The sequence below is a fragment of the Molothrus ater genome, chromosome 23, assembly GCF_012460135.2.
Source record: "Molothrus ater isolate BHLD 08-10-18 breed brown headed cowbird chromosome 23, BPBGC_Mater_1.1, whole genome shotgun sequence".
NCBI lineage: Eukaryota > Metazoa > Chordata > Aves > Passeriformes > Icteridae > Molothrus > Molothrus ater.
Window position 1 is genome coordinate 3,178,759 of NC_050500.2, and position 22,449 is coordinate 3,201,207.

Sequence of the window (22,449 nt, forward strand, 5' to 3'; positions counted from 1 at the left end):
GCCCATAACTCACCCAGCCACTGCTCACATCCAGGGGTTTGGCTGGAGCTCCCTTTCACTCCAGGAAACCCAGCAACCTCCCACCCATCCTTCCATCACCTTTAGGAGCTGCTGAACCTTTCCTACCCATAATTAAAGTGTTGGCCTCTTCACCAGCAAACTCCCTGTGGATCCACTCCATCCTGAGCCTGATCCCAACTCCTCCTCTTCCCAGCTGCTCCCTCTTCACCCCTTCCACCTCTCCTCTCCTCTCTCAGCTCCCTGAGCAGCGATCACACATCCCTCCCTCTCCACTCTGGCCAGGATTCTTCTGCTTCAGGCCCAAAACTTGCCTGTTCCCCCTCTCCTGGGCTTGTGTCCCTGCCTGCCCACCCATCCCTCACTGCCCTGTCCTTCTGAACCCCCAGGATGTTGTAGGAGAAATAAGACATCCCAAGATTTTGGTTTGGACTTGGGTACTGAGTTCTACCTCAGGCATCTGACCATGGTGTTTAGTTTCAGAGTTTTCCTGGTAAAAAATTCAGTTGAACTCCTGATAGAAAATGGATGTCTTAGCTGTGTTCTGAGATGATTTTTGATCCGAAGTGCTGAAAGTGAGCACATGCACACTGCAGAAAGTGAACAAGTGCTCATTTCTGGGACCTACATGCCTGGCTTTGCCAGTTGTGCCTTTCCTGCTTTCTCCATGACCAATACACTACTCCAGTCTTTCCTGGCTGGATCCAGTGGCTCCATTTCCCACTGTGCCTCCAACTTCCAAGAGAGCCAACACCAGCAGGAGGCATTGCCCAACCATAACCGGTGTTTCGTGCACCAGACCTCGCCCTTCCTGGGGATTTTTCTGACAGGAGCTATTACCTTGTCCTTGCAGATGTCAGCCATCGAGACGATGACAGAGAAACTGGAGAGCTTTGCAGCCATGAAGGCAGACTCTGGCTCGTCCCTGCAGCCCCTTCCCCACCACCCCTTCAACTTCCGATCGCCGCCGCCAACGCTCTCCGACCCCATCCTGCGCAAGGGCAAGGAGCGCTACACCTGCAGGTGAGCTGGGCACCCCACGGCATCCACACTGACCCCCAGGGCATCGAAACATCCCAGGGTGTTGGAATAGCCCAGGATGTGCCAGCCCAGCTGGGCAGCTGTGCTGGGCACCAGCAGGGAGCGGAGCAGCTCCGCGCCGACATCTCCGCCAGGAGCGGTGGAGTTAGAGCAGAGCTGGGATGACTAATTCCCTCTGAAATAGCTTGTTTTGTCTGGTAGGAAATCAGCATCTTCTGTTTGCTTTGTAATTTTTAATAACCTTGGGAGCAGATCTGGAGATTCTCAAGCAAACCCAGCTCCCCAGGCCAAGTCTCTGGCGTGCGGCGGCGAGCGCCGCTGTTCCCAATGCCAGTCCCGGCTATAGCCAACCTCAGCTATGGAAAAACGATTGGATTTAAAAAAAAAATGGCATGCAGGAAACAGATTTTCAAACTGTTCTATCCACAGAACTCATCACGTACCCATCCAGCTCCAAATTGGAGCAGATCAAGGGTATTTAATAATAAACCTCCGTCTGCTGTGGCAGTTTTACCTCAAAGTTCTCATGGTGGCTCCTGCTGAGGGGACTTTTTTGGGTGCAGAAAGTGGGTACAAACTTTGGTTGATGTATCTCTTATGTTCAACTTTGCCACAAGAGCTGCGGGCTCAGATTTCAGTTGGTTATTTAGAAATTTGAGGTTTCTACTTACGAAAGGGACTAAACTTAAATTTTAGATGTACACTCACAAGTTAACATTTGGATTTTCATTGCTGGGGAACACTCACATTAACTGTTCATCTTCAGGACAGCTGAAGGTCTCTGAAATAAGGAAAGTCTGTCATGGTTTCCTCCTACAAAAGGAGTTGTTATTTCCCAATTAGTGTTTTTATCTATACCTTTTTGATTTTACTGTGAACTGGATTTATGGGGGAACACAATTCCTTCCTTTATTAATTTCCTACGGCTGCATTTCCTTGCTCCAAGCAGCTGTCAGCCTCCTAACCCATGGTGCTGCAGCCTTTATCCAGAGAAAATTCTGTGAATTCCAAGGATGAAAGAGCAGATTCTGTTTGATGAGCACATCAACAGGGCTATAAAGGAGATGCAGAAACATCTCAAGTGCCAATCTGCCCAGGCAGTGATTAAACCCTCTGTTCCCTGATGCAGGAATGCTGTAGTTAAACCCTGCCTTCAAGTGCCTTGTCCACACTTCCTTTGAACACTTCCAGGGATAGTGATTCCACCACCTCCCTGGGTATCCCATTCCAACTGTCTGACAAGCCTTTCTGTGAAAAAAAATTCCCAAGCACCCAATCTAAACCTCCTCTGGTGCAACTTGAGGCTGTTTCCTATTGTCCTGTCCCCGATTCCGTGGGAGCAGAGCCCGACCCCACCTGGCTGCACCCTCCTGTCAGGGAGTTGTAGGAGTCAGAATGTTCTTCCTGAGCTTCCTTTTCTCCAGGCTGAGCCCTCCCAGCTCCCTCAGCTGCTCCTGGTGCTCTGTAATCCTGTGACCCTGGGGTAGGAGATTTGTCCTCCCCATCAGGGATGAGCTCATGATGGGAGCGCACGAAGGGATTTTGGGAGCGGTGTCAGAATGAGAGGTGCAGCTGGTGCTGTGGCATCTTTCACAGTTCTATTTCCCCAAAATATCCAGTCTTATTTGCAAAGCCATCCTTTGAAATTTGTCTCTAGCTCCATTTCTCTCTCAGCAATGTCTTCCCCACCCCATGGCATTTCTAAGTCAGCATTTCTTATCTCAAGGTTTGCACACAGATGTGAGCCTTCTGTCAGGTTTGGAGAATTCCCTACAAATCCGTTTCCCCACAGCATCCTTGGGCTCTCCTGATGGTTTCCTTTGGTTCTCCTGATGGTTTCCTTTGGTCCTCTGTGACCGTGTTCACAGGGGTCTTAGATGAGGGAAGAGACGAGGATCTGACTCCATGTTTCAGAAAGCTTGATTTATTATTTTATTATATATATTATATTAAAACTATACTAAAAGAATAGAAGAAAGGATTTCATCCGAAGGCTGTCTAAGAATAGAATAGGAAAGAATGATAACAAAGGCTTGTGGCTCAGACTCTCTGTCCGAACCAGCTGGGCTGTGATTGGCCATTGATTAGAAACATCCACATGAGACCAATCACAGATCCACCTGTTGCATTCCACAGCAGCAGATAACCATTGTTTACATTTTGTTCCTGAGGCCTCTCAGCTTCTCAGGAGGAAAAATCCTAAGGAAAGGACTTTTCATAAAAAGATGCCTGCGATGGTTCTCCTGATGGTTTCCTCCAGTTCTCCTGATGGTTTCTATTGGTTCTCCTGATGGTTTCTATTGGTTCTCCTGATGGTTTCCTCCAGTTCTCCTGATGGTTTCCTCCGGTTCTCCTGATGGTTTCCTCTGGTTCTCCTGATGGTTTCTTTCAGTTCTCCTGATGGTTTCTATTGGTTCTCCTGATGGTTTCCTTCAGTTCTCCTGATGGTTTCTTTTGGTTCTCCTGATGGTTTCCTTCAGTTCTCCTGATGGTTTCTTTTGGTTCTCCTGATGGTTTCCTTCAGTTCTCCTGATGGTTTCTTTTGGTTCTCCTGATGGTTTCCTTCGGTTCTCCTGATGGTTTCCTTTGGCTCTCCCTCTCCAGGTACTGTGGCAAGATCTTCCCACGCTCGGCCAACCTGACGAGGCACCTGCGGACACACACTGGGGAGCAGCCTTACAGGTGATGTTGTCCCCCATTAAAAAAAAAAAAAACCCTTTCCCAAACACTCCTCACTCACCACTCTGGTATTTCCCCCCCTCCTCTACAAAGCTGTGCCAGCAGAATACCACAGGCCTGGAGCATTACACAGAGTGATTCATAGGGTTGTATATTATGTGTACCAGCCAAAAATAATCAGGCTTGGCAGCTCGAAGATAGACACTTAACTTATATTTAGATGTATGCTGGCAAATGAGGGCTCTGATTTGCAGTGTTGTTTCACACTCACGTTAACCATTCATCTCAAGGACAGCTGAAGGTGCTGAATGGCTCTGAAATTCAGGCTGGTTTGAAGGGCTTGCCAGGACCTTCACTGCTGGGGCTGGCTGGGTTTTCTTTTTTTTTTTCTTTTCTTAATGCACATCAGAGGTGCCTGGAGTAGGGGATCAAAAAAAACAAAGGCTTCAGTTTGATTCTTGATGGTCACAGATTAAATTTTTTTGATTTTTTTTTTTGTTTTTGGATGGCTATGAAGTCACTCAAACTTCTACTTAAGAAGTCTAATTATGTATAAAGTAGGAATTAATAACACATGAGCAGTGTGCTATTAATTCTTATTTTATACATAATATACACAACGCACATTCTTTTTATAAAGAGAAAATGCAACATGCAAAAACGTGCTGATTTACCTGCCTTAAAACTGAATTTTGGTAGTTTCCGAGCTTAAATCATGGAGTTTAAAAGGGAGAGCTGGGAGAGGGGGAATCCACACGGAGTCTCACACATTTGTGAGTGTTTAAGGTGGAAGGCTGAGCTATTTTCTGTTAGCTGGGGACAAGGTGATGTGATTTTGATGCTTTAGTGTGCACAGGGACACTGTCCCAGCCCAGTGTGTTCTGTGGCTCCTGCCCAAGTCAGGGCTTTAAATCTGAATAAAACTCACAAGAAAATACATGTAATACGTGTGCCTAGCTATATAAATAACTATTTCTCATGGAAATCTTTCCCCCCAGCATTTTCTCCCACCGAGTTGCAAGCAGTTTTAAAAAAATCGAGGGAAAAAAATGCCTTTTTTTGTTAGAATGAAGTCCAGAAATGAGCAGACCTGAAGGAATGATGAATTGAGAGCTTGCTGCAAATCAAGCCTTGTGTTTGCCATGATGTGAGGGAGTGTTTTGCAGGTTGTCAAACAATGGTAACAATTCCATTTCGTTTTGGGTAGCTGATATTGCAGCGTTTCATACACAGCCATAAGTTCACAACAAAGCAAATGGAGCAGTTATTAAATAAAGAGAAACACAAATTTATGAGCAGCAAAAGGCCATGTGGTCAAATACATCACATTTTTATGCTCAGTTTAACCTAAGAATTGACTCTCCCACATTGTAATCCCTGCTACACTGAGAATCCCGTTTATTTTCCATCCAGCATTTTTAGTGTAGACATTAGGTAAATTAAAAATACACCACCACCCCCCAAAGCAGACATATATTTTGGATTATACCCCTGCTGTGGTGTTTGGGGTTGTGTTATTTGATATGCCCGTGCGTTCCCTGTCCACTGCAACTCTTGTTCCTGATTATTCCGAGATCCTTAGTTCAGTTTTCTTCCAAAAAAGGAGACTTGCAACTTAACAAAGGTTAGGAAAATAAAGATTTATTTGATCTGGTCTTCTCCCAGAAAATAGCCTGTGTGGGTTTTTTAGAGGTCTGACTCCTGGACAATGTTGCATTCTAACAGCACTCCGGAGAGCCGGGGCTGCGTTCACAGACGAGCTTTAATTATCATTGATTTGCTTTTCCTCTCAGAGAGCTGAGATTTGCAGCTTTGGCAGCCAGGCTTGTTTTGAGAGCTTGGTTTTTAAGTGCTGACTTCAGGCAGGTACAAGGAGGTTGCTGATTTCTCAGTGTTTTACTGTTGTCTCCTATGCAACTTTGTTTTTGATTGTTTAATTTTTTTTTTTACCCTACGTAAAAATATTTTTATATATAATAATTTCAGAGTCAATCCAAATATTAATTACTCTGTCCTTAAAGAGAACAGGCTAGAAAATAAGGTGGTTTGGGTTTGATTCCTGATGGTCACTGATTAAATTTTTTGGAGTTTTTTTGGGAGGGGCTATGAAATCACTCAAACTTCTACTTAAGAAGCCTAATTATGCATAAAGTATGAATTAATAGAACATGAGCAATAACGAGGCAAATTCTTTTTATAAAGAGAAAATGCAACATGTTTTCTGAAGAGTGAGAAATACCTGGTGATACACTTCCTAAAAATCAAATTATTTGAAAACGCTGCAAGCCCCTGTGCCCAACAGTGAAATTCAACATGTTTCTTTTCACTCTTTTTTTTTTCCTGCACCAAACCTGAAATTCTGGACTATGTATTTCAGAATTCAGAATAAAAAGGCCCTTGGAGGCTTTGTGTCCTGTTATCTGCATTAAGCTGGAACCCAGAGCCACAGCTGACATCTACCATGTCACTTAAATTGCACATAGTTCAATAAATATTGAAAATATTTCTCATTTTCTGGTATTCAAAACGCAGCCTGAGCTCACCCTGCTATAAATGCACTTGAGGCTGAGGAGTCACTCAGAGGGAGAGTTGCTATCTGTGCAGGTTTTTTTGTTTTTTCCCTGCAATTCTGCCTCTCCAGCTCACACTGATCAGTGCAAAACTTCATGAGAGTGACTCAGGAAATGCTCCCCACATTCCCAGGCTCTGCTTTGTCCCAGGTACCCAAGCTCCTGCAGCTCCCAGGATTTCCTGCCCGAGCTCCACAGCTCCAGCCCTGTGCCTCCCTCCCACTTGGGATGTTTTCAGCCCTTTCAGCTGATAAGGGAGAGGCTTTGTCGGGCTGTTTGCAGAGCAAACACCGCTGCCTTGGAGTTTTATTCTTCTCCTCCCTTGCTGTTCACCCCTTTCCCTGAATTTCAGCTGGTTCCTCTGCCTGGGCCATTAATTTAGATTAAAACCAGCAGAGCTCCCAGCACTGACCCCTCTGGGACCACAAATAACGCCGGACATCTCCCTCATCCCTTTGCACTCCCTGCTCCTTCCCTGTGCCCCTCTGGTTCCTATTTTTTTTTTTTTTAACAAGCTCTTTATCCCTCCCCATTCCTAACCCTGCATCCACATAGCTCATGGTTAGGGCCAGGACCTGTCACAGGGAACTTTTCAAAGGCTTCCTGAACACCCAAATAAATGGATGTGGAGGAGGCCAGGTCGTTCCTTGCCTTGATTTGCTTGTAAATGTCTGGAGCTGCTCCTGGCAGGGACAGCCAGGCTGGGAACATGGATTATCCTGGTGCCCACTGTGCCAGGTGTTCCCTGTGCCAGGTATTCCCTGTGGGACACACAAAAAAAGGGTTTTTTAGGAGCTAGTGAGGACAGGCAGGGAGAGAAAACCCCTGGCATCATCAAGGATGAGGAGGGAGCTCCTGCTCTAAGCTGGACAAAACCACTCATGAAAATCTCATGGAATAGCTGGAATATTGGGATATTGGCAGGTTTGGATGTTGCATTTTGCTGGAGTGCTGAACATCTGAGAGCAAATTCCTTGGTGCTGGAAATCCGTGTTTGACTCTCTGTACAGATTGTTCTTGATAAATCTCCGTGTGATTGTTCTTGCTGATGTTCAAATAACTTCTTGTTTTCTGGAGTTATTTGGGGGATTTGGGAAAAAAAAAAAAAAAAAAAAAAAGGAAAACTAAATACTTTCAGAGTCTGGAAATGCTGTGTTTTAAAAATTTTGCTCTCTGCCTTGCTTAATCCTAATAAAGGCCCATTATTTGAAATATCTTTATTCTTGTTGGAGATTTAGCAGTAGGAAATTCGGAGGTAGACATGGAATCCATAAACATTCAGCAAGAGAGAGTGTTTCATAAATGTATCCCCGCTTTTTCCAAAAATAATATCGATTTATTTTTAGAGACCGAATAAAAACCCCAGCTGGAGCACATCTGGAAATGGGGTGTGTGTGTTTCACAGCAGGGATCTTTTCCACTCCACTGTTGTGTCTGTAGGGAAGAATCCCATGTCCTCTGTGTCCAGGGACATCCAGCTCCACCCTTGAGTGAGGCAGGCATGGGGTGAGTCTGGGCACATCAGGAGCTGCTGATCCTCCCAAAATCTCCATCTCCGTGTCCTGGAGTGCTGGGGAGGGCTCTGGCACAGGCTGCCCCATCCCTGGGAGTGTCCAAGGCCAGGTTGGAGCCACCTGGGATAGTGGAAGGTGTCCCTGCCCGTGGCAGGGGTGGCACTGGATGGGGTTTAGAATCCCGAAATCATTCTGGAATTCCAGGATCCCCATGGAAGAGTAGCTCAGCTCCGTGGGGCAGATGTTGCTGTGGGTTAGAGGAGCTCAGAGTGGATTTATTCTGGAATAAATCCAGAATCTGGAGCCTGCTGGTGTGGATTTATTCTGGGATTACAAGGGTTTGGGAAGAGCTGGAATTTTTGGAAGCATCCAGGATTTGCAGCAGGGACAGATTCTGCTGCTCGTGGGTTTTGGAAGCAGAGCCGTGGGGCAGCAGCTTTGCCGAGGCACAAGTGACGTGTTTAAAGGGAGATGGAACGAGGGATTCGGGCAGGAATGATGCTTTCAGGAGTTTTCGACCCAAACTCTCCAGCGCAGCTCGGAGCTGCCACCTTCAGTCCATCAGCAGCTCCCACTCTGCGCTGGGAGTTGGGAGCCCTCTCACCACCATCCCATTTATTTGGAGGGAATCTAAACCCAAAAATTCCCAATTCCCATTTATTTGGAGGGAACCTAAACCCAAAAATTCCCAATTCCCATTTATTTGGAGGGAACCTAAACCCAAAAATTCCCAATTCCCATTTATTTGGAGGGAACCTAAACCCAAAAATTCCCAATTCCCATTTATTTGGAGGGAATCTAAACCCAAAAAAAGGGGGTGGTGGTGGCTTTGAACAAGCCCCCAGCCCATCTGCCGTGGGTCCTGCAGAGATTGAGCTCAGAGATTGAGCATCTCTTCTCCCAGCAGCTCCTCTGAACATCCTGGCTCGGCTCCTTCCCTTCCAGCTTTTCATCACAAACCAGATATTCACTCCTAGGAGTAAATCTTACCCTGTTTGGAAAGGATGGTGGATTTCTTTGCCATAAGAATAGTTATAATTACCTTTAAAGCCATGCTGTAGTCCCTTCATATCCAGTACCACAAGGAATTTCACAAATAAAGCCAGGATTTTCTGTGTGTCCAGCTAACTGTCACACAGGGATTTGCCAGTTCATAACTATTTTATACATTTCACCTCCCTTCTTTCTTCTTCTGTCTTCCTTGTCCTCCCTCCACAGCCATATTTCACCTGATTCCTCTCAAAAAAAACTGAAGGAATAAATCCACCTCTCTCAATTCCTACATCCATGCATGGAAAAGTCATTATTGTGTTTCAAACTCTTATTTGTTTGGACTAGTCACTCTCTAATTAATCCTAATCCTTTCTTTGTTCTCCTTGAGTAACAACAATATCAGATTTGTCTGGGATGATTAATGCTTTGTGCTTCCTTCAGCACAATCTTTATTCCTGAGTAAAGATTTATAGACCAACATATCCTGGGGTTTTGATAGTCAGATTTTTCTCCTTTTTTTAAATTTTTTGGTTTTTGTTTTTTTCCTCACGTTGCACCATTTGCTGTTGTTTTCCAGGTGTAAATACTGTGACAGGTCATTCAGCATTTCCTCCAACCTGCAGAGGCACGTCAGGAACATCCACAACAAGGAGAAGCCATTCAAGTGCCACCTGTGCAACAGGTGCTTTGGGCAGCAGACCAACCTCGACAGGCACCTGAAGAAGCACGAGCATGAAAACGTTCCAGGTAGGAAAACACTCTGGAGAGAGGAGACTCCATGGTCATGGCCCTTGGGAAGCCTCACCGGAATGCACTGTCCCCCCAAGGATGAGGTTTTAGGGTTGTTTGTAGGGTTTTTTTTGGAAGTTCAAGAAGATAAAGAGGTTTTGACATAAAAAAAAATGAAAGGAAGGAATTGCTGTGATGAAGGGAATTCCCAGCATGGGTAAAAAAATGTATTATGGAAAAGTTGTAGGCAAACAGCTCTGCAATGGTTGTTAAGTTGTGTGTACTGTCCATAAATGCCAAATATCACCTGCATTTTGGTCTGGAAAACACAATATTCCTTTGGGAACTTTGCTAGAATGTTCCAGGTAGGAAAACACTCTGGGGACCACTGGAGAGAGGAGACTCCATGGTCTTGGCCCTTGGGAAACCTCTCTGGAATGCAGAGGGGATGAGTTTGTAGGGTTGTTTGTGGGGTTTTTTTGGAAGTTCAAGAAGATAAATAGATTCTTTTTTAACGTAAGAACATTAAAGGAAGGAATTGCTGTGATGAAGTGATTTCACATCATGGGTAAAAAAAATGTATTATAGAAAAGTTGTAGGCAAACAGCTCTGCAATGGTTGTTAAGTTGTGTGTACTGTCCATAAATGCCAAATATCACCTGTATTTTGGTCTGGAAAACACAATATTCCTTTGGGAACTTTGCTAGAATGTTCCAGGTAGGAAAACACTCTGGGGACCACTGGAGAGAGGAGACTCCATGGTCTTGGCCCTTGGGAAACCTCTCTGGAATGCACAGGGGATGAGTTTGTAGGGTTGTTTGTGGGGTTTTTTTGGAAGTTCAAGAAGATAAATAGATTCTTTTTTAACGTAAGAACATTAAAGGAAGGAATTGCTGTGATGAAGTGATTTCACATCATGGGTAAAAAAAATGTATTATAGAAAAGTTGTAGGCAAACAGCTCTGCAATGGTTGTTAAACTGTGTGTACTGTCCATAAATGCCAAATATCACCTGCATTTTGGTCTGGAAAACACAATATTCCTTTGGGACCTTTGCTAGAATGTTCCAGGTTGTTAAATTGTGTGTACTGTCCATAAATGCCAAATATCACCTGCATTTTGGTCTGGAAAACACAATCTTCCTTTGGGACCTTTGCTCCATGGCTTTCCTCTTGAGCATTAAACCACCAGTACAAGGTGAGAGGGCTGTTGAGAACGTTCTGAATTTGTTTCCTCACAACTCCTGTTGTCTCTCCTGTTGTTGCTGCTGCCCCACAGTGAGCCAGCACTCCGGAGTCATCACCAACCACCTCGGGACCAGCGCCTCCTCCCCCAACTCGGAATCAGACAACCATGCACTTTTAGACGAAAAAGAGGATTCCTATTTCTCAGAAATCAGGAACTTTATTGCCAACAGCGAGATGAATCAGGCGTCGGCTTTAGCAGATAAAAGGTAGGCAAGGAAATAAAATTATCTGCTGACAGGGCAGGCATGAGCAGCAGAGTAATAAAAGAGGGAATTCAGGCTGGCTGGTAGAAGCTTCCTCCTGCTCTTTGCTCAAAGGGAAATTGTTGGAGGACAGAGCCCAGAGAAGGAAGAAAGCTGCTTGTTTCACAAATGTTAATTTTAAGAGATGAAAAACCAGCATTTAAATCATTTTTTGTAGTTCAAAAAGCCTTGAGGTTGGTGCATTGTCAATGTGCTCATTGGCCCTTAGGAACAGTGAAGGGTGATTTTTAAATGCCTGAAGCACATTGGTTTTCTTCTTTATAACATTTTAAATAATATCTATGTGTATATAAATGTGTCTCTGTGTTCATATCTGTGCATAACATTATCAAAGTTTTTCATTACAGTGAGAATATATGACATAAACATTTGTCATCTTTTTTTTTCCTCTTCTTTCTTCTTTCTTCTTTCTTCTTTCTTCTTTCTTCTTTCTTCTTTCTTCTTTCTTCTTTCTTCTTTCTTCTTTCTTCTTTCTTCTTTCTTCTTTCTTCTTTCTTCTTTCTTCTTTCTTCTTTCTTCTTTCTTCTTTCTTCTTTCCTCTTTCCTCTTCTTCCTCTTCTCCTCCCTGCCCTTCAACCAACCATTTCAGGCCAGAAATCCAGGATATTGATGGCAATTCCCAGTGCCACGGACTGGCAAACGAGAAGGCAGAAGATGTGGACGATGAGGACGAAGAACTGGAAGAGGAAGATGATGACAGCCTGACTGGGAAGTCCCAGGACGAGACAGCGTCGCCCACGGCGGAGCCCCGGGGAGCGTTTGAGGATGAGGAGGACGAGGAGCCCACGTCTCTCACCATGAGCTTTGACCACACCCGAAGGTGAGGGGGCCGTTCCTGGGGGGCTCAGACCCCTGCCCGTGTCTGTGGTGCATCGTGAGTGCCGTGGGTTTGTTCTCCAAGCCATGCCATGCCTCTGGTTGGATCCAAACCTTCACTCCAGATTCCATTTCATCATTTTGGGTGGGACTCGAGACAAGTGGACTGCAAGGAGAGGCTGGAATGATATCCAAGGCTTGAGGAGTCTAAACAGGAGAACAGACACAAACCCAGAGTTTTCAGGGTACCACAGCTCAGCAGGTGTCGTTTTTCTCTCCAAATCTGATCAGGGCAAGGCAAGAGGAGTCTGTGCAATGCCTTTGGTGCTCCTATGGCCCTTTGAGTTGGAGCAAAATATTCTTGGAGCTCTGGAAAAAGGGGATTCTGCCCCTCTGCCCTGCCCAGGTGAGACCCCACCTGCAGAGCTGCCTCCAGCCCTGGGGTCCCAGCATAGGAAGGACCTGGAGCTGCTGGAGAGAGCCCAGAGGAGGCCCCAGGGTGATCAGAGGGATGGAGCAGCTCTGCTGGGAGGAAAGGCTGAGGGAACCGGGATTTCAGTTCAGCCTGGAGGAGAGAAGGCTCCAAGATTCCAGTGCCTGAAGGAAGCTGCTGGAAATATCAAGGGAGACTCTTTCCAAGGATCTGGAGTGACAAGACAAGGGAGAATGGATTTACACTGAAAGAGGAGTGATATAGGTTTGCTCTTCAAGGGAAATCCTTCCCTGTGAGGGTGGGCAGGCCCTGGCACAGGGTGCCCAGAGCAGCTGTGGCTGCCCCTGGATCCCTGGAAGTGCCCAAGGCTGGGTTGGACAGGGCTGGGAGCAGCCTGGGACAGCCCATGGCAGAGGGTGAAATGAGACAATCTTTAAGGTCCCAACCCAAACCAGATCCCATTATTCTATAAAAAGTGAAGGGTTTTTTCCCCCAAGGTCAAGCCATGTCTGAACACCTTCAAAATGAAAGATTGCTGCACATAGCACAGGCTCAGCTCTCTTTTTGCTGCAGCTTGCCCCAGTTTCTGGGGGTATTCCCAGCACAAGCCACACAACAGCAAGTGATGCCTCACTCAGCTTAAAAGCACCTCTGGTTTTGGTGCAGAACTGTCACTGATGGCTAATTAATTACTTTATTATACTATATTATTCTATATTTTATTACATTATATTACATTACATATAAACTGAATCTGCCAAGCACTCAACTGCCCAGAATCTCGTGACTGTCCCGACAGCCCCGACACACACACACCTGGATCCATCTGGTCAGTGAATGAAAACACTCAGACCAGAATCCAGTCATCAATTCCCTTCAGGTAAACAATCTTCCACCATGCATTCCACTTGTGAACAAACACAGGAGCAGCAAATGAGATAAGAATCGTTTTTCCTTTCTCTGAGATTCAGAGAACATGAATCCCAGAAATTTCTTGGGAAGTCGTGCCTTTCTTTTCTCTGTGAAGAGAAATGTGGTGACACAGAACCTCAGACAGAACCTGCTGCTTGCTGCTTTCCACTTTGAGGCAACTCTGGCATTTTGGGGTCCCCCTGACCCTGGCTGCTGCTGTGGCTGCCCAAGACAGAGAAGCCCAATTAAGCACGACCTGTCTGGGCCCCTCAGGCAGGCTACCTTAGCAAGCTCCCTCTTAGTGAGATCAGCTCTTTAGTGATTATCAGCTCATCTGTGAATTCAGCTTTCTAAGTGCCTTGGGCAGACACAGGGAGAGAGAGAGAAGGCTGTGTGAGGTTCCACAGGGGTGTCTTTTTATTGAATCTTCTGTGAAGGTCTCAGGGACAGTTCTTCTGCCGAACTGGGCAAAAGTAGCTCTTTATACACCCTTTATATAGGGTATAGGAGTTATATGGGGCATAGGAGTATAGGAGTTGTATAGGGAATAGGAGTTATATAGGGCATAGAAGTATATCTCTATATACTCTTTATATAGGGTACAGTAGTTATATAGGGTATACGAGTATAGGAGTTATATAGGGCATAGGAATTGTATAGGGTATAGGAGTTATATAGGGTATAGGAGTTATAGGGTATAGGAGTATATCTTTATATACTCTTTATATAGGGTACAGGAGTTATATAGGAGTATAGGAGTTATATAGGGAATAGGAGTATATCTTTATATACTCTTTATATAGGGTACAGGAGTTATATAGGGTATAGGATTATAGGAGTTATATAGGGTATAGGATTATAGGAGTTATATAGGGTATAGGATTTATAAAGGGTACAGGAATATATGTTTATATAACCTTTATATAGGGTATAGGAGTTATATAGGGTATAGGAGTATAGGAGTTATAGAAGATATGAGTATATCTTTATATACCCTTCATATAGGGTACAGGAGTTATAAAGGGTATAGGATTATAGGAGTTATGTAGGGTATAGGTGTTATAAAGGGTACAGGAATATATCTTTATATAACCTTTATATAGGGTATAGGAGGTATATAGGGTATAGGAGGATAGGAGTTATATAAGATATAAGAGTGTATCCTTATATACCCTTTATATAGGGTACAGGAGTTATAAAGGGTATAGGAGTATAGGAGTTATATAACCTTTATATAGGGTATAGGAGTATAGGAGTTATATAGGGTATAGGATTATTGGAGTTATATAGGGTACAGGAATATATCTTTATTTACCCTTTATATAGGGTACAGGAGTTTTAGGAATTCTCCAATAGTAGGGGTCGAGGGGAACGTGACCTATAGTCTTACAGAGAGATAACAAGGGTCTGAAGGTGGAAAAAGGGGCTTCTGAGGCCCAGTCATCATGACCAGGCATTTCCTCTCGAGGCATTGCAGGCCCTGTGTGCCTGCCACACCACCTCCTCCTCGCTCCTCCCCATGCCATGCCGTGTCCGTGTCCGTCTGTCCATCCCTTCACGCATGTGGCTGGTGAGCCCCCGTGGGTGGTGCATGCAGGCTGTGGGCCAGACGAGCTAACACAGGTCACCCCTTCCCCTGGTCCTTGGTACAGGTGTGTTGAGGAGGACGAAGCCGGCCTGTTAGATTTGGAGCAGATGCCGAATTTTGGGAAGGGGCTGGATCTCCGCAAAGCGGCCGAGGAAGCCTTTGAAGTTAAAGATGTGTTTAATTCCACCTTAGACTCTGAGGCAATAAAACAGACTCTGTACAGGCAGGCTAAAAACCAGGTGGGTATATCCAGAACATTTTCCTAGCTTGCCATTAGCTTGCCACCAGATTAGGGAGCAGCTGGCCTCCTCCAGCCAAGGGTTATTTTCCATTTCCAGGGGGTTACTTTCCCCTTCCAGAAGGTTATTCCCCCTTTCCAGTGGGTTATTTTCCCCTTCCAGAAGGTTATTCCCCCTTTCCAGCAGGAATTCTAGCACACACATGAATGTGTCTTGTTGCAACTAAATTGAAGTAGAGGAGGAAGGGAGTGGGTATCACCTTTAGATGGATTTATCTCAGCCTGTGCAGTGAGAATGGGGCTATACAGGAAGGGAGAGGCATTTTTATCTGTCTGTATAAATATTTTTATAACTCTTTAATTATTTATACTTTGGGGTGGCTCTTCTGTTGGTGACCACTGAGCTTTGGTCTGCAGAAACAGCAGCAAAGTTTGATCAAAACAGGTGTAAAAGACAAGAATGCATCCAGGACTTGCAACCCAGCATGTCTAGAGGGTATCCTTGTTTATCTCCTTGATTTCTAAAAGTAAACCAGAAAATGAAAAAGAAAAATCCCAACCCTGTGAGCCAGATCAGTTTAGACGCACCAAAAACCATCAGAATGGCATCTCAGAATTACTGAGATTCTTGGAGTGAATCTGGAGATTTGGGGCAGGTCCGTGTGTGCTTTCTGTTTTTCCATTAGCCAAAATACCCAAAATACCCAAAATAATCTGGGTTTATGGAGTTGATCTCTTGATCCCTCCACAAGGATTCTCACAAAAGAACTGTTCAGTGAAGTTACCTGGGCTGGAGAGAGGACACAGCCCCTGCTGGGGGATGAGTACAGCTCTCACCTCAGGGGCCCTTTCTGACCCTAAAGCAACAGAATTTGTCCCAAAATCTATTTCAAATGCCCAGCAGAGCAGTAGCTTAGTGCAGCCACCATGCAGAACACGATTTTTGAATTAGCATCATCCAAAACTTGGGAAATGTTTTTTTCCTCCTTCATAGTGGGTGCCAGTAGTGAGGCTGGGGAGGGGCTGCTGGAAGAGAGAGCTCAGCAGTTTTTTGGGGTGACACCCATTTAACCACAAGCCACTTGCCTGACTCTTCCCTGTGTCCTGTCACTAACATCCCAAATGCACTAATTCTTTGGAAGCAGCTTGGTTTTTTCCAATGCACCACCCTGCTACAGCCTCTGCTCGGATGGGGGAAGGTATTTTTAATTTTTGACTCTGTTTTACACTTGAATCACAACAAGCAACTTAAATAATTTGACCCATCTTTTGGCAGGTAATATAACACCTTGGTGTGAGCAGCACAGCACTCCTTTGGCTTAGTTTTAAGCCATTTTAGAGGAGTGTGTGTGCCCACAAAACCCAAACACTGTACTTCTTCCCTGAGGCAGGGTGGTGGGAAGGGTGGGGACTGTGTCCTCCTCTTTTTCAGGCCATGGGTGACAATGACATTGGTTTTCCCCTCTGCTGTCTGAGGTTATCATAGAGCAGGTGGGCTGAGAAAGGGCACAGAGAGATGTGTGAGACAATTCTTGTGTCCTGGTGGAGGGAGAGCAGCCAGGTTACAAGGAACCAGCAGTTTGGTAAAAGGACAACCAAATCTCTCTGCATTTCTCTCACCAGACACCTTTGAGGGTTTCACTGCAGCAATAAACCCACCCTGGGCACACTGGCCATGCCAATGAGAATTCCCCATCCCTAAATATCCACGCTGGCATCACCAGTGGGGCCATGGCAGGCAGGATGAGCTCACCACATCCCACTGGGCATTGCTGCCCCATTGCCAGAGCACTGCTGCCCCAGCCCAGCCTTGCTGATCTCTGGGGATGTGATTTTTTAATAACAAATCCCTGTAGCAGCTGCTTTCCCCTGGGAGCAGAGCCTGGAATCGTGTGGAGGTTTGTCACAGAGCACAGGCAGTGCAGGATGGGTTAAATCCTGTGAAAACCAGTGGGAATGATGGTCCCTCCTATAAACCATGACAAATCTGGGGTTTTTGAGAGGTGGATGGATATAAGCTGAGCATCCACAGAGGATGCTGCTGGCCCAGGTGGGCAGGGCTGGGTGCTGCTGTGTTTTACACAATGTTCTTCCATCCTGTGTGCCCCTGCATCCCTCTCTCCCCCAGGCTTATGCAATGTCACTGCTGCCCCAGCCCAGCCTTGCTGGTCTCTGGGGATGTGATTTTTTAATAACAAACCCCTGTAGCAGCTGCTTTCCCCTGGGAGCAGAGCCTGGAATCATGTGGAGCTTTGTCACAGAGCACAGGCAGGGCAGGATGGGTTTAGTCCTGTGAAAACCAGAGGGAATGATGGTTTCTGCCCCTATAAACCATGACAAATCTGTTTTTTTTTTTTGAGAGGTGGATGGATGAGAGTTGAGCCCAGCACAGAGGATGCTGCTGGCCCAGGTGGGCAGGGCTGGGTGCTGCTGTGTTTTCCACAGTGCTCCTCCATGCTGTGTTCTCACTGTTGCCCTTGCCCCCCTGTCTCCCCAGGCTTATGCAATGATGCTGTCCCTGTCTGAGAACGCTCCCCTCCACACGTCCTCCCAGAGCTCTCTGGGGGCTTGGCTGGACATGGCAGGAGCAGCTTCAGAGTCGGGGACCTTTAACCCCATCAACCACCTCTGAGAGGTCCACAAGGCACTGGCCAGAGCCCAGGTGAGGCAGTGGTGGTGCTGCAGCCATCCCAGCAAAATCCCAGCGAGCAGAAGATGGATGAGAGGGCCTCAGGGAGTCGTCTGGACTTTGGGCTGAGAAGGAAACCTGTCACATCCGACCCACACGTCCTGCATTTTTATCTCTCTAGAGTTCTCCTTTCTAATTTATCACAATGAACCTCTCCCAAACTGGATAACCCTGAAGCAGCCCCAGGATTTCACAGCCTGTAGGAACAGCGTGAGCAAGACACGAATTGCAGCAGTGCAATCAAAGATTGGCCCCCTCCAACCTTCCAAACTGAGGCCACTGAGCCAGCACGGCCTGAGCAGGAATGACAGCTTGGAACCACAGGGCAGCATTTCCTTCCCATCCAGCTGAATGGTGAAGCACCAAGGGAAGAGAGCCAGGTGTGACCTGTCCCTGGTGCAACTGTGACCCAGCCACTGGAGTCATGCCAGGGAAAGGCAAATCCAACCCACTAAACTGACCCCCCCCAAAAGAATTCTGCACTCCCACAGAAACACCATCCTGCCCTTTGCTCCCAGCAAAACACTGGCACAGTGCAAAGCTCCTGCAAGGTGAGGCCACGTTGCCTGCAGTGAGCCACGCGCAGCTCCCAGCCTGGAACAGTGCTGAGGCTGGGGTGGCAGATGTGTCACACGGACGTGGATGCGCCCTGAGCAAGGCTGGCAGAGCTCCCTGCCCCTCCTGGGAGTGCCTGGGACAGAGCCAGTCTGCTGGAGCTCCTGGAAATGCTTGGATTTGCCCGAGCAGAGAGGTCACAGGGTAAAGGCTTCCCTGGTTGTGCATAAGGAAATGTGTGCTGGGCAAAGCCAGGGCAGCTCAGACACGTCTCTGCTGGCGTGTCAGGGTTTCAGGGTGACATCACCCTGTGCTGGTGGTATCTGTGGCACAGATCTCTGATTCACACCGTTGTTTTGGCCTGGTTTTTCCCTCTGTGCCACCTGCTTGGCTGGAATTTAAGTAGAAAGATGAACATTTCCATGCTCCAGCAGCCTGAGGGGTGCAGAGCATGGAGATAAGGATCCAGCTGTCTCTCGGACTCTAAAATTTCTCACAGAGATTTTATGAGTGATTTCCAATCACTTCCAAACCTCATCTTGTCTACTGATACACAGCAGCCTCCACAAATCCTGTGGGCTTTGTGCTGTTCTCCACTGCAATTCCCATCTGCTGTTGGAGCAGGGAATTTGGAGATGACATTCCTTTTTGGAATGGTTAGGAAAGCCATGGAAAAGGTCAAATGGAGGGTTCTAAGCCAGTCTAATGTGGGAAGCCTCATTCCAGCAGGCCAAAACAACAGAACCAGCTCTCTGAACAAAGCAGAGTCAGAGTTGGGTGTGACACCTTTGCAAGTCAGCTTTGCACCCAAGAGAACATGTGGGGCTGATTTTGGGGAGCTCTCCCCACAGCAAAGTGTCCAGGGTGGCTTTGGTACAGAGAGAACAAAAGGTAAATTAGCAGCACCAGTGTGTTTTCCTAAGAAAATTCACCCTCCCCTTTTTGGTTTTCCACAACATCCTGTGAAAGTGCCCAAGGCTCTGAGAGCACCAGGTGGTGTGACCGAGCTGCTTCTTGTATTTGCACAAAGCTCCTGGGTAGGAGAGCAAACCCTGCTGGGGAATCCCAGCTCTGTGGAGGAGAGGGACAGCCCTGTCCCATCCATCCATCCATCCATCCATCCATCCATCCATCCATCCATCCATCCATCCATCCATCCATCCATCCCAACCCATCCCATCCCATCCCATCCCATTCCATCCATCCCATCCCATCCCATCCTATCCCACCCCATTCCATCCATCCATCCTATCCCATCCTATCCCATCCCATCCTATCCATCCATATCCATCCCATCCCATCCCATCCCATCCCATCCCATCCCCATCCCATCCCCACAGGCTGCAGCACAGCCCTGCCCAGGCATTTGGCCTTTAAATTATTCCCACAGGGGCCAACTGAAAATAATAAAAGAATTCTTTCTTTTCCTGATGGAATTTATTTTAATCTGTATAGAACTTGTCATTTTGGGCTAATTCCTTTCTTATTTTATTTCTTCCTTAACAGTATTTTTTTTTATATTAGCTATCATTCTTGTGAAGAAATCATGTTAATAAGAGTATGTAGTGAAGGACCAAAATCGTGCTGGTGAGTTTGGATGTGGGATAAGAGGGAGCAGGAAGATTTTGTCCATGTGCCAAATGAGCCCAGTCAGCGCTGCCAGTGGTGCTGCTCATCTCCAGACAATCATCCCTCAGCTCCCCTTTGCCTTGAAGCTCCTGGGCCATCAGAGGAAGGTTCCAGTGATTGGGAGGAGGAGGAGGAGGAGGCCACTGGAGATGCTCTGCCTCCATGGCCCTGCTCCAGGAGAACATGGGAACAGCCTGAAACATGGGGATGGATCCACACTGTCCCATTCCAGCTGCAGCTCCAGGACTCCTGGTTTGTTTGAAACAAACCACATGTCTGAGCATCTCTCTGCTGTGCTGGGACAGGATCTGTGGGCAGCAGTGAGTGTTTGTGTGCTCTGACCATGGTTTGTTCACCCTTGAAGAAACCTCAGGGCAGGTCAGCATCACACTCCACAGAGCAGCTGAGGGAGTGGCACTGAGCTGGACACCAAAATGTGGGCCAATACTAAGGAATGCAAGTGTTACTGTGGGGGTTTATTTGGGGTATTTATGGTCTCCCCGTCCCTGTCTCAGCCCTGCTGCCAGCTGTGTCATTTCTCCAGAAGCAGTTGGTCAGGTCCTTGCTCTGACTGAGCTCACACTGTCACTGTCCCCCTCCCCAGGCTCATCCTGGCTCTCCATGGGTCTCCTGAGGGCCCCTGGCCAAGGAGGTATTATCCAGCCAGGGATTGAGGGCATTAAAAATATAGGGTTTAAAATCAAGATATTTTTTTTTTCTTTTCATATTTCCTAATTCAGTTTCTCCCCATTTTCTCTAGCTTGTGTTGTAGAATCTCCTGACTCCTCTAATTTAGCACTGATTACAAGTTTCAATTTTTCCCATTAAGAAAAAGAAACAGGAAGCCTCACACACCTTCTGTTAACCTCTACCTTTTGTTGGATTGCACTTGGGACGTGCTGCAGCTCACTGCAGGTGTGGAGGTTCCATTTTGCTGCTTTAGCAGAGAATCTCTCCTTTTCAAGGCTGCTTCCTGAGAGGTTTGTGTCCAGGATGTTCTGCTAGCAGAGCACTGCTGGCTTCCCAGTCCTGGGGAAGCTCTGGGAGCTTTGGTGAGACATGGAGCTGTGGTGTCCAACCCCATGGACACGCTGGGATCCAGGGCAGGTGAGGGTGGCAGGGATGGGAAGTGGCTGTGGTGTGTCCAGCAGCCAGGGTGTGGTTTAAACCCAGAGCTTTGTGTAGGATCTATTTATTTAAAGTATTTTCACAGCTGCAACAGCACAGAGGGGAGAAGGAAAAGCCCTGGGGATTTTTGGAGTGGTCAGGTGGGGCTGGGAGCTGTGCAGGGCTGAGGTGTTGGTGCTCTGTGAAGAGCCCTTGCCTTGGCCAGAGCTGGACCTTCCTGCCTGAGCTGGCCAGGGAGGAGGATGTGGGTCTTGTGTCTGTGCATTCCCTGCTTCCCACCCGCCCAGAGCTGGAGGCTGGTCCTGGTGTGGTCGCTGTGGTTGGTCACTGCTGGGAGCTCTCCAGTGGGATGAGCTGAGGTTCTCCCATGGGATGTGCTGAGGTGCCAGGTCCAGGTCCAGGTCCAGGTCCAGGTCCTGGTCCTGCAGGACACATTGAGGCACCCAGTTCTCCTGCTGGGCTGCTGTGTTCTTGCCTGGGATGTTCCCTTTGGCGCTCAGGCTGCTCTGGGTGCCTTTCCAAGGTGTCCAAGGCCAGCAGGCCGTGCCTTGCCTGGCACCACAGGGACATCGATGCGCGGAACCCCAAACCCAAACAGAGCTGAGCAAACACAGCGGGTGTGCTCAGCTGATTCTGGGACAAACTCCCTGCTGGGCTCCTGTCCTCCCTCACACAGCCAGGGGAAGCTTCTTCCCCTTCCCCAATCAGCACTTAGGCCCTCAGTGGCTGCTCTTGGGAGCCTTTTGGAAGCACTTGCACAATGAGGTGAACGAGTTTGGCGCTGAGCATCAAAGCACTGGATCGTGAGCCCCCCGTGCCCCCCAGCCAGGCCAATCTGCTGAATTCCCACTCAGTTTTTTACGTGCTGTACTCTGTGTGTGTGCGTGTGTGTGTGTGGCGGGGGGCGGGGGGGTCAGGGATCCCCCCTGTCCCTTTCTGGGGGGATCCTGACCCTTGGGGACAGCGCTGTCCCCAAGGGCAGGAGTGGCATCGCTCGGGTCAGTGCTGGCAGCACAAGGGCAAAAATGCTCTGCTCCTCGCTGGTGGTCAGTAGTGTTCTCACAAAGCCATGAAACTTCTCCGTAGTGTTGAGTGAAACTGTGACTAAAAAACGTTCTTGAATGATTCCGAGGTTCTTTTTTTTCTCTTTCTTCTGTCGTTAATTCTTATTACCACTTTGGAAGAAGAAATTTAAAAATAAAATTAAAAAAAAAAAATTTAAAAAAAATTTAAAAACAACAAAAAAAAAAGAACGAAAAAGAAAAAAAAGGCAGCTTTGATTTTCCAAATGTGCAATTCACATGTGAACAAAGTAATTCTGAAAGTAATTCTCAGTGTATTTTACATTCTCATTGCTCTCTTCAAAGCAAGAGATGTTTTGCCCTGATGTCATTTCCAGCCTGCAGAA

At 46.9% G+C, this 22,449-nt stretch overlaps 1 protein-coding gene across 1 annotated transcript in view; it reads left to right on the forward strand.

The window, feature by feature from the left end:
• The window catches only part of PRDM16 (PR/SET domain 16), a 308,571-nt gene extending 289,102 nt beyond the window's left edge, over positions 1 to 19,469 (forward strand). Inside the window, exons 11-17 of the mRNA XM_036396437.2 lie at positions 872 to 1,041; positions 3,664 to 3,741; positions 9,393 to 9,562; positions 10,822 to 10,996; positions 11,643 to 11,873; positions 14,867 to 15,041; positions 17,538 to 19,469. Coding sequence (XP_036252330.1) covers positions 872 to 1,041; positions 3,664 to 3,741; positions 9,393 to 9,562; positions 10,822 to 10,996; positions 11,643 to 11,873; positions 14,867 to 15,041; positions 17,538 to 17,672 — 1,134 coding nt within the window. The 3' untranslated portion in view covers positions 17,673 to 19,469. The remainder of the gene's footprint in view (positions 1 to 871; positions 1,042 to 3,663; positions 3,742 to 9,392; positions 9,563 to 10,821; positions 10,997 to 11,642; positions 11,874 to 14,866; positions 15,042 to 17,537) is intronic.
• The last annotated feature ends 2,980 nt before the right edge of the window (positions 19,470 to 22,449 follow it).